At 47.7% G+C, this 12,089-nt stretch overlaps 1 protein-coding gene and 1 pseudogene across 1 annotated transcript; one reads left to right on the top strand and one right to left on the bottom strand.

Moving 5' to 3' along the window:
• Positions 1-865: 865 nt before the first annotated feature.
• On the bottom strand, positions 866-5,039 carry RIPK3 (receptor interacting serine/threonine kinase 3). Its single transcript, XM_012812819.2, has 10 exons — positions 4,914-5,039; positions 4,535-4,675; positions 4,081-4,390; positions 3,519-3,664; positions 3,309-3,355; positions 2,972-3,139; positions 2,796-2,863; positions 2,190-2,558; positions 1,987-2,047; positions 866-1,224 (listed from the first exon to the last, which is right to left on the bottom strand). The coding sequence occupies exons 1-10, from the start codon at positions 4,928-4,930 to the stop codon at positions 1,043-1,045; spliced, it is 1,509 nt and encodes a 502-aa protein (XP_012668273.1). The 5' UTR covers positions 4,931-5,039; the 3' UTR covers positions 866-1,042.
• Positions 5,040-10,411: 5,372 nt separating this feature from the next.
• Positions 10,412-10,683, top strand: LOC100959296 (annotated as a pseudogene).
• The last annotated feature ends 1,406 nt before the right edge of the window (positions 10,684-12,089 follow it).

Raw genomic sequence — 12,089 nt, forward strand, 5'->3', positions numbered from 1 at the left:
TCACATCATCTCTCTTAATACCATTGCCTCCCCATTTCAGTCCTCTCAAGGAAGGGGACTGTGGACGGTGGGAGAGACGGGAAGAGGTGGGGTGGGGTGGACCGAAGGGGAAGAAGTGTCAGCACTGGGAGGAATGTTTAGATGTGGGGAGACTAAGGGAGGGCTGAAGCCTGGAGGGAATGTAGGGAAGGGTGTAGGACTGGGGCCAGATGGGCACTGGGACCTAGGTCAGAGTTGGGGTGCTCACTCCCCTCATCTCCTCGTGGCTGGCAAGCATTGTAGCAGGGTCTTAACTGCCCATGCTATCTCCAGCTCCAGGGGAGGGGCCACATCTATGTGTAGCTCTGTGGAGACAGCTTTTCACTACCAGGCCCTGAGAATCAAAAAGGGCTCCCATGCCCAGGGAGCACTGTGCACATGGATGTGTATGGTGGAGGCAGGTGATAGTAGGAGGGTGAGCCTGAGAACACCATGAAGGTGAAGAGAAGGGCCAGAGTCTGTGAATTCTGCAGAGACTTGCTCCCTTCTCTAGGGTCTGGGAGCAACCCAGAAGAAAAGGAACCACAGCCTCTATCCCCAGAGTTTAGGATTAGGATGAGGTCAAAGTCCCCAGCTCTAGAGGAACCTCCTGCCCCTGAGATTAGAGTGGACTGGAAAGCCAGGCCTCCAGGATTCCTTCCTGTCATGGGTTGGGCCCTGACCTTGTGTGCCAGGCCATTGGTCCAGTCCCAGCCCCCCAGCATTGTCTGCTTCCTGCCTTGGCCAAGCTACAGTTCCTCCCCCTCCCTCACTGCCAGCCCCTCTCCCCCATTCTTGGCCCTCCCTGCCCCTGGCTGAACCACAGACGTCTGCAGCAGGCTTTGGCTAACATTTCATCACATTTATTGATTTGGGGTAGGCAGATACAGTCAGTTTGGGTGCAGACAGGACTGCCCTTGAAGGAAGTTGAGGGCCACAGGCGTGGTGCTCTTCATTTACCCCTGGAAGCAGCTTCGAAAGTGCTTTAATTCCCACTATTATCACACTGGCCTTGTGGCCCTCTCTAGGCTTCAGAGTTTGGGGGGGCCTCTTCTGAAGCTCCTGGTGGGGGGTGCTGCCAGCCCATACCCACATCCAAAGGTGCTTGGTGCTGGGTGGACGAGATAGGTCTCTGTAACATAGTCAAGTAGTTGTCTTTTCCAATTTGAACCCCGGAACTGTTGAATATGTTAACAGATAGTGGCCCTTGAAGAGAAATAGTGGTAGTGGGAGGGTTTAGTGGTCAGAAAGGCAAACTTAGGGAGCCCAGAGTATGGGGTATTTGCCTGCTAGTAGCTGTGTGCCCTGCACCTTCCTCTTCAGGTTGCCTCTTCAGAACTGGGTTTGCAGGCTCAGCGCCATAGCTCAGTGAGTAGGGTGCTGGCCACATACATGAAAGCTGGCGGGTTCGAGCCCAGCCTGGGCCTGCTAAAACAACAATGACAACTGCAACCAAAAAAGAATAGCCAGGTGTTGTGGCAGGGGTCTGTAGTCTCAGCTACTTGAGAGGCTGAGGCAAGAGAATTGCTTAAGCCCAAGAGTTTGAGGTTGCTGTGAGCTGTGATGCCACAGCACTCTACTGAGAGTGACATATGAAACTATCTCAACAACAACAACAACAACAACAAAAAACTGGGTTTGCAGAGGCTTAAGAGGCGTGGCAACTGACATTTGAAACCCTAACCTTTTTTGCTGGGAGGCCCTCTGGACTACTTAGGGACTTACAAAGCTGGTACTGGGGAAAATTAGAAAACCCAGGGATAGTCTGGGTTTTGTTGTGTGACCTCAGGAGGATCCTCTCCTAGGGGGTGCCAATTTCTTCATTTATGAAATGAAAAGTTTGAGTTAGATCATCTGTAAGGCTTTCTCCCCTCCCCCAACAAAGTGCTCTGGATCTACATATAGGTGTTGAGGAAGAAGCTGGTAGAAGGATTGATAAGGGTAAAGGAAGGGATAGAAAGTGGGTACCTGCTATTGGATTTGGGGTCCAGGCATTGGAGGACCAGTTCATGTCATCTCTCTCAGCTCCCTGGAAACAACACAGAGCTCTCAAGCTTGTCCTGGAGACTGGCTCTCCCACTTATACATCCTTTCAGCCCCAAGTTTACCCTGGCAAGTGGATAGGAGTCACAGGAGCCCTAGTGCAACTCCTAGGTCCAAAAATGTCTCACCTGATTCCTTTGGGGTCCAGGACCTAGGGCCCCAGCCAACGGGGGGCTGGGCATCTGATTTCTGAAAGGTGCAGTCCTTGGAGTTTGAGGAGGTTGGGCCATTGAATCTGAAGATGTTCTTGCCATGCCAGCATGCTGAGCCTGTTCCGCCTGTGCCCTGCTTCTGTCAGTAAGTCTTGTGCACTTTTTAGGAACAGAGCTGGAGGTCTCCTCCAGACTCAGGTTCTTCAGTTTAGAAACCACAGAACTGTCACTAGAGCTCGGGGTTTCTGTGTTTCCCCGAAAGCCGTCCATTTCTGTTCCTCCTTGGCTTGACTCTGGAGCAGACAATCTGTTGCTGCTCCTGTGCTCAGACAGAAACTTCCTTACCTGCAGGGATAGGAGGAGCTTGCTGGGCACGAGTTAGGAGAGCCAGAGTAAACTCAGGGGAGCAGAAGATTTTTGTTCATAATCTGTTGAAGGGGAATTTGAGGATAGTGTGGGGAAGGTAGGGGCGATGGTCAAGGCATAAAAAGTAGCAGTCAATGGGGAGTCGTTGGATGGCCAGGTAGCCATGTTGTGCCATCCTTGACTAGCTCCTGGGGGCAGAGGCTGTCGGGTGCTCACCATGGTGACTGCAGCATCTATCTTCCCCTCCAATTGAAGGAAGGCTCCATCGGTTATTGGTTGGCAATCTGGAGGGACAGCAGAGTGGGTTGCAGGTGAGCAAAACTTCTACCTCTGAGAAAAGCCCACCGCCAGATCAAAGCTTACCCCGGCTACCAGCTAAATGGCCAGCTCACCCTTGAAGGGCGGCCTGTCCTCAGGCTTACTGCTCCAGCATTGCTGCATTAACTCCTTCAGTCCTTCCAAGCCAGGCATTTCAGGCCCAGATTGGGGCAGCTCATCCAAGGAAGGCCGTTGCTGCATCTCACCCAGTACTACATACACTGATAGTGTCTGGTTTGGCACTGGGTGGGGGAGGTATGAGACAAGAAGGTATTTGGGGTATGAGGAAGTATATTCCAAGAAGTAGATGAGGAGGGAACAGGCAGTCTAAGAAGGTAAGGAGGAAAGGGAAGCCTTGGAGACTTTTAGAGGAGGGCATCTAGGGTGAGGGATCCCAGAGTCTGGTCTTACACTTAGCTTCTCTTCCGGCTAGCACTGCCCACGTTAGGATCCCGAAGCTGCAAGAGACAGACACAAAGCTGAGTCCAATCTGACTGAGTCCAAAGCTGAGTCCACAAGCCTGGTCCAACCACTGGCAAGATGCCGTTCTCATATACCATCCCCTAGAAGGGCCCAGAGAGTGTAGAAATCTGGGATGTGTGTTTGGGGTGGGTGCCTTACCTGTAGACATCACTGGCCGTAGAGGTCTTCTGGTTTACACTAGCAAACAGTTCTGGGGCCAAGTAGGCCAGAGTGCCCCCTGGCTCCCCAGACCCTGTCCCTGACTGTGAATTTCCCTGAAATGTAGATAGGCCAAAATCTGCCAGCTGGGAAAGAAGGGAAGAAAGGGAAGGTAAGGGAGAAAAGGAAGGGTCAGGCAGCCTCCAAGACCCCCTTGCCCCCAAAAGTACAGGTCGAGTTTTGTAAAGGGGGTGTGAAGGGTCCGTGGGGCCCTTGGGTGGGAGATCTATGTTTCCTGTGGATGAATTTGGGTTAGGATTTGAGTCTCTTGATCAGGGTGGACCTTGGCTCTTGAAAGGTCCTGCTGGAGTGGACTTGTGGAACTGACTCGGGTGGGTCTAGACCTCAATCACCTGGTATGTTAGGGGCTAAAACTCCTGGCTGGGGCTTGACCTCTGGGCAGCCTGTGTCCAGAGGGAGAGCAGCTGAGGGTATTCAATAGACAGAGCTGTCCGGTGGGCGGGGCTGTAGCAGCTCTTGGGCGGGGCGTGGATGAACTGACCTTGGCGTGCAGCTCTGGGTCCAGCAGGACGTTGGAGGGCTTGAGGTCTCGGTGCAGGAGCGGCGGGGTAAGGCTGTGCAGGTAACACATCCCAAGCACCACTTCCCGCAGAAGGCGGTAGAGGAGCGGCCAGGCTCGAGGGCACTGGGGTTGTAGCAGCCCCGCCAGGGAGCCGTTCTCCATGAATCGAGTCACCAGACCCGGACCCGACACGTAGTCCCACTCTAGGTTCTTGATGACCCCCAGGAGGAGCAGCACGTACTCGTTACGCAGACTTGCCATGGCCTTCACCTCTTTGGATATCTCCTCCCTACAGTCCAGGAGAGGGCTGCAGTCATGCCGGGATCTTGGCAATACCACCCCCACTACCCGGTCTTCCTGATTTAGGCCCTGGAGCATAGCGGCTCCACCTCCTTGGCCAGACCCCAGCCAGCTTGCAGCTCAGGGTGCTCACGAGTTCACGATCTTGACTGCCACATCGATTTTCCACTTCGCATGATGCGCTCGGAACACCACGCCGAACCCGCCTTTGCCAATGATCTTCGGGTTCTCCAAATCCCCATGGGACATCAGGGGAGCGGAGTCACCACTGGCCCTGCGAGAGGGATCTCGCCCATTATCTGGCCGTGCCCGGAGTCCGCGCTGCTATCCCCAAACCCCATGACTCGACATCGTCAGTACAATCTCCAGCCTCCTCGACCAGCTCCTACAGTCCCGGGGCTCAAAGGCATTCTCGGAAGACATTTACTCGGGGTGGGGGCTGGGGAGTGTTGAGGAGCTGCCGTGTGTGTCAATGCCGGAGGCTGCAGATCTGCACCCCACTTCCTACTCACCATGACTTGCGAGACATCAGGCTGGAAGGTTTGAGGGACTTCTGGAAGTTGTAAGCCTCACAGATGGAGGTTGGGGTTTGGGGCAGAGAAGGGGAAGGGGCTGGAGAGGGATCGACCTAGGCCAAGGCAGGGATTCCGCTTCCCGGGTCGCCACCCCAATAGTGAGTGACCGAGCCACTTCCTTCCCCTATGGGGCCTCTACAGTCCCGCCCCCAGGGTGGGGCAGAAGGAAAGTAGTGAGCACGATTCTCTTTGCCCAGAGTTGTTTCCTGTGCACCTGGTGCATACGGGTGCCAGGTTGGGTGTAGCTGGGCATTGAGAGTGCCAAGGAAGGAGTCCTCCCTTTCTAGGAACCAAAAATCAACCCAGCCTTCCAGCCCCTGCCCCTCCCTTTTCCCCTGGGATTCCTAGCTCCACCACCCCCAGGTCTCCCATGGGGAGGAGGAGATGGTCTTTAGGAGAGTTTTGTGGTTTTAAGGCTCAGCTCTCCCACAGCTGGCCTAAGAGCATAGCCTATGCTCTATAAAGCTTACCACTGACCAGGCACACATACTAGCTTATTTAATTCTTACATTGACCCTCAGAGGATAGGCACTATTATTTTCCTTTTATAGATGAGGAAACTGAGACATTGATAGTTTAAGCACCTTGTACAAACCCACCTGGAAATGACTTAGTGTCCAGCTCTGAACCATCATTTACACCTAGGCATCAGGACTGTACAACCCAGCTGGCTGTGCAGGTGGCTGGAGATGGTGTGAAGCTTCCAGTGTAGTGAAGAGCTCCTATCTGTATTCCTGCCCAATCCCAAGCAGCTGAAAATTTCCTCAGCTGCTCTTGCTGAGGTAAGCCCCTGATATTGATAGGGACTTATTTGCCCTTCAAACAGGAGTTCTTAGAGCTAGCAGGCCCAAGATGCACTTCCAGGGCACTGTGGTCAGTCTAGATGTGTTAGTCCAGCCAGAGTGTTGCAGACTTTGTGGTGTACACTGCTGGGGAAACACCTCAGCGCTTTCTTGCTTTCTCCCTCACATAGCAACTCCTCCATGCAGATACCCTGATTAATTCATGTTCCTGACAAGCATATGCTCTGGACTGGGATCCTTTGAGAACTCAGGAGCATGGAGAGCCTTAAGGATTTAGGGTAGACAAAACATGTCTGTATTTTACCTCCCCAAGGCCTGACCGGGTTGTGGGAAATGGACAGGTCAGCCCTAAGCGCTCAGTCCTTTATGGAGAGACCCAAGCCTGGGATCGTGTGTCAGCTCTCACAGAAAGGTGCTCACTTTGCTATGTGCTTTCCGTTCTGTCCAGTGGTCCACGGGCTCTGCTGGTTGGAGCAGAAGTGACCAGCAGTTACTGGTGTTTTCTAGAACAACTGACAACTCTAGGATCCACACTATGGCTCCTGGCAGGGTCAGCTTATGCTATTTTGGAGAAATTTAGGGAACTCTTAGACTGTAGTCTCCCCAAAAGCCAATATATGGGAGATGACCAATAAGTATTTGTGGAATTGAATAAACAAACAATTCCCAATTTGGGGCTTCCCTTAAGACACTGGTAACTCCAGATGGAGCTCCATACTCATTGGAAGGGAAGAAGAGAGTGGGCTCCTTTATGGTCTAGGGGCTCTCACCTGTGCAGTCAATAAAATCTACCTGACGTAGACATTAGTGTGGTGATATGTTGGCGTCTTACAGAGTCCAAGAGAGTCAGAAGGATAGCAGGTCCTCAGAAAAACCTAGAGTCAGGAAAGCTGAGAGCCATCAGAAAGGGCACCTACTCCCTTTATGATTCTCTCCAGGGAGAAGACCCTGGGCTCAATATCTACCTCTACTTGAGCCAAATAGACAGAATGGAATTAGAACAGTGTTTAAAAACCTTTTCATGGCCGGGAGTCTTCAGACTGGGACAGCACCCTGAGAATCAGGGCTAGACACATGAAGCATAGCGTTGGGTAACAGCGTCTAGGCCCATACTACTTTTTGACTCAAGCTCCATGAAAAGAAGGAAGGGCAGGAAAAAGAGCCTACAGCAGAGGTTCTCAACTTGTAGGTCACAACCCCTTTGGACTGTATTAAAGGTTCATGGCATTAGGAATGTCGAGAACCACTGGCCTAGAACAAGATTCTTCATTTCTAGAGACAGGAGAGGAGCAGGCTCAGGCAGAACTGATTCATGGATTAGGGAGCTCTGGTCTTTCCTGAAGTGTGGTGCCTCTGACCACAGGTGTCCTAGGCTTTCAAAGTCAACTTGGGTATTTCTCATTCCTTGTGTTCTCTGCTTCTAATTGTCTGTGATTACCTTCATCTCAACCCTAGTATAAACTCTGGCTCACTATCCCTGGGTCTTATAGTGGGGGGTGTATTCTCTCTTCTTGTATATTCTAGTCTTAATTCTCATATGTTTGCTTAAGATATTCTAAATGTATTTCAAATCATATTACCTGAAGTGACAATAAAAAGAATTATCATCAATGTTTGAATTTGGGGGGGGGGTTTGCAGTTTTTGGCCAGGGTTGGGTTTGAACCTGCCGTCTCTGGTATATGAAGCTGGCACCTGACTCCTCTGAGCCACAGGCACTACCCAGTGTTTGAATTTTTTTACTTGGAGCATGTATTAATTTTACAAACAATTAAACAGTAAAAAAGATCACGATGAACACAAAGATTTAATTATAAGGATATTCACTGAAGTGTGTTGTTTATGATAGTGAAAAAATAGAATGCTACATATCCAATAGAAAAAGATTGAATAAATTATGCAACAGAAAATTATGCAGCTGGTGTCGCCTGTGGCTCAGTGGGTAGGGCGCCTGCCCCATATACCAAGGGTGGCAGGTTCGAGCCCTGCCCCAGCCAAACTGCAACAAAAAAATAGCTGAGCTTTGTGGCAGACGTCTGTAGTCCTACCTACTCTGGAGGCTGAGGCAAGAGAATCACCTAAGCCCAGGAGTTGGAGGTTGCTGTGAGCTGCGACACCATAGCACTCTACCGAGGGCAATAAAGTGAAACTCTGTCTCAAAAAGAAAGAAAGAAAGAAAGAAAGAAAGAAAATTATGCAGCCATAAAAATGCTGTTGTAGACATATAGTTACTAATGTAAAGATGTTTGTCATATACCAAATGGGGAAGAAAGCAGGTTATAAAACATTATGTACTATATAATCACATTTTTTGTTTGTTTTAAAAATTCTTTCTGGTGGTAAGACAGATTTCTCAAAATCTCCCATAGCAGAATACCTGAATGCTACAGAAAGCATAACAAACATATATTTTAAAATTTATTAGGAATTCCTAAGAAAATAAAGATAATCCTCCAAGGACATCTCCCTTAAACTAGCAAAATAACACAAAATAAAAGGAAATAGTAAGTAAACTAGGAGGTTAACTATCTAGAAGCCTTGAGCTTTGGGGCCTGGGTATGCATTTAGGGGTTGGGGAGAACTCCAGAATAAGCCCTGGGGTCTAGGGAGATGGGAGAATGAATCTGAGACAACTGTACTCCCCATAAAGCTGGGACCATCAAAGTGGCTACATTCTTTTTTTTTTTTTTTTTTTGAGACAGAGTCTCACTTTGTCACCCTTGGTAGAGTGCTGTGGCGTCACAGCTTGCAGCAACCTCACAAACTCTTGGGCTCAAGTGATTCTCTTGCCTCAGCCTCCCAAGTAGCTGAGTCTACAGACAACCACCACCATGCCCGGCTATTTTTACAGACAGGGTCTCACTGTTGCTCAGGCTGGTCTGAACTCCTGAGTTCAAGCAATCCACTCTCCTTGGCCTCTCATAGTGCTAAGATTACAGGTTTGAGCCACCACGCCCAGCCTAGTGGCTACATTCTTAACGGAAATGAAAAAGTTCTCTTTATTGTCGTAGGAAGCTATAAGAAAATCTGTCTAGGCTATAGTACTATATATTAAAGTTAATAAAAATGTTAGTTTCCATGTGAGAAACATGATCCTATGGCTGGAATGTTTACTTTCCTTTTAATCAAGTAAACTGAAAAATTTAAGTGGTCTCAGATTATTAATCTCCCCTAGTGTCCAACAGAAAGAAATTAAATCCTCCTTGCAGGAAATCACCCTCAAGCCAGTCTGTTGGATTAAATTCAGCCAAATATAAACTCACAAAAAAATTTCTAAACATATAAGGATTCAAACCACCATAAAAGAGAATGAGCAGAAACAACAGGTTTAAATTTTTAAGGACTTCAGAAGTTGGATTCATCAGGTAAAGAATCTAAAGATGCTATTGTAAAATATTTAAAGAAATGAGAAATGGAATAGAGGCTCGGCGCCTGTGGCTCTAGCGGCTAAGGTGCCAGCCACATATACCTAAGGTGGTGGGTTCGAATCCCCAGCCCGGGCCCGCCAAACAACAATGATGGCTGCAACCAAAAAATGGCCAGGCGTTGTGGCGGGCGCCTGTAGTCCCAGCTACTTGGGAGGCTGAGGCAGGAGACTCGCTTGAGCCCAGGAGTTGGAGGTTGCTGTGAGCTGTGATGCCATGGCACTCTACCCGGGGGATAGCTTGAGGCTCCGTCTCAAAAAAAAAAAAAAAAAAAAGAAAGAAAAATGGAATAGAAAAAAATGAGCAAGGATAGGATCAAAAACAGATTTAGAGAAAAATAAAATACCATAAAATGTAAAAATATTCATAACCATTATAATTAAAATTGTGATGCTTGGTTAAACAGAAGATACAGATTAAAAAGAGAATTAATGTCCTGAAGGATGGATCTGAAGATATTCTTCAGAATTTAGCAGAGATAAGCAGATAGAAAAGATAGGAGACAGGCCGGGGATGGTGGCTCATGCCTGCAATCCTGACACTCTGGGGCCAGGCGTGGTGGCTCATGCCTATAATCTTAGCACTGGGAGGCTGAGGCAAGAGAAGTGCTTGAGCCTAAGAGTCTGACATTGCTGTGAGCTGACGCCACAACACTCTACAAGGGCGACAAAGTAAGACTCCGTCTCAAACAAACAACAATAACAACAACAACAACAACAACAACAAATTAACATTCTGGGAGGCTGAGCTAGAAGCATTGCTTGAGCTCAGGAGACTAGCCTGAGCAATAGTGAGATACTCATTTTGACTAAAAATAGAAAAATTATCTGGTATAGTGGCAGCAGCTGTAGTCCCAGCTACTCAAGAGGCTCAGGCAAGAGGGTCCCTTGAGCCCAAGAGTTTGAGGTTGCTGTGAGCTATTATACTATGCCAGTCTACCCCAGGTGACAAAATGAGACTCTGTCTAATGAAAAAAAAAAAAAAGAATTTAAGAAAAGTTAAGAGACAAAGAATGAGGAGTTCTAACATATGTCAAATTGGAATCCCACAAGGAGAGAAGAGAAAACAAGGGGAATAAGGCAATATTCAAAGAGACGAGCACTGATAAAAGGCAAGAATTCACAAATATACTAACCACAACTTATGCCAAGAAGGATAAATATAAAAATAAATCAACACCTAGATACATTTCAGTGAAACTTCAGAACAATGACAAAGAGAGACTTCTCTGCCATGCTGAGAACCTGGGAGGTGGCCGAGACTGACCCCAAGATGGTGCGGGATCTCACTTCAGTGGTGGGGACGTTCCTACAGCAGATGCAAGATGAATTTCAGACCATGTCTGACCAGACCATTGGAAGCATTGGTGATATGGGCAGTTGCATTGGTATCTGGAGAGAAACATTGCAGACTTCATGACACAGGCTGGAGTGGAAGAACTAGAAAGCAAAAACAAGACCCCTACCACACAAAAGAGTTGAAGGTTGCTAATAATTTACACTGAAATCTGGGACACGTTTTTTCCAGAAGATTAAATGGCTTTTTGCAATTAAATACTATGTGTAGACAGGTTTTACATTACAAAATGTGCATTCTTATCACATACTATATAGTTTGTTTTTAGAGTGATTTACTTCCTGTTTTCTTGAGCATGGTATTGTCACACTTTGGTCAGTTGTGCTATAGTAATTAAACACTAAACTTTTGGTAGTTCCTTCCTCCCCCCCCCAAAAAAAATGATGACAAAGAAATAATTTCAAATGTTGGAGAGAAAGTATAGATCTTTGACAAAGAAGTAGCAACTAAACTGGTCACACACTTCTCAGTAGCCACAGTAGAAACCAGAGGACAGTGGGATAATTCAAAGTGCTGAAAGATAATAGGAAAATTGCCTGTAAACATAAAATTGTATACCCAGAAAAAAAATATTTTTTTAAGACACAAAGGTGGAAAAAAGATACTTTCAAATAAATAAAAACTAAGTTTGCCACCAACAGACTCCTTTTTTTTTTTTTTTAAGAGACAGAGTCTCACTTTATTGCCCCTGGTAATAGAGTGCTGTGGCATCACAGCTCACAGCAACCTTCAACTCCTGGGCTTAGGTGATTCTCTTGCCTCAGCCTCCCAAGTAGCTGGGACTGTAGGCGCCCACCACAACACTGGCTATTTTTTTGTTACAGTTTGGCTGGGGCCGGGTTCGAACCCGCCACCCTCGTTATATGGGGCCAGTACCCTACCCACTGAGCCACAGGCGCTGCCTGACAGACTCTTTCTTAAAGAAATTTTGAATGGATGTGCGCCAAGAAGATGTAAATAAATTATCCCAGAGGGAACATGTGAGGTACAAGAAGAAACATCAGTTTTCCAACAAACTTGATCATAAAACCAATATGTATCATGTCAGACCCTTAAAGCTGAGTATGGCTCATTAATTTAAAGAAGGGTTTAGCATGCACCTATAGACTCATGCACCTATAGACTACTTGAAAGGCTGAGATGGGAGGATCCTATAAGCCCAGGAGTTTAGGGCTTCAGTGTGCTACTGCACTCCAGTCTGGGTGATAGAGCAAGACCCTATCTCAAAAATAAATAAATGAAAAATTTAATATTTGGGGCGGCATCTGTGGCTCAAGGAGTAGGGCGCTGGGCTCATATACCAAGGGTGGTGGGTTCAAGCCCAGCCCTGGCCAAAACAGCAAAAAAAAAAAAAAAAAGAGAGAAATTTAATATTTGGTAAAAAGAATAAAGGATCTGTGGCCACTGATTCCACTTCTTGATATACACCAAAAGTAATCGAAAGTAGGGATTAAAAAAGATAATTAGGCTCGGCGCCTATAGCTCAACCGGCTAAGGCGCCAGCCACGTACACCTAAGGTGGCGGGTTCGA

Source organism: Otolemur garnettii, unplaced genomic scaffold, assembly GCF_000181295.1.
Source record: "Otolemur garnettii isolate 467f Iridium unplaced genomic scaffold, OtoGar3 scaffold00225, whole genome shotgun sequence".
Taxonomy (NCBI): domain Eukaryota; kingdom Metazoa; phylum Chordata; class Mammalia; order Primates; family Galagidae; genus Otolemur; species Otolemur garnettii.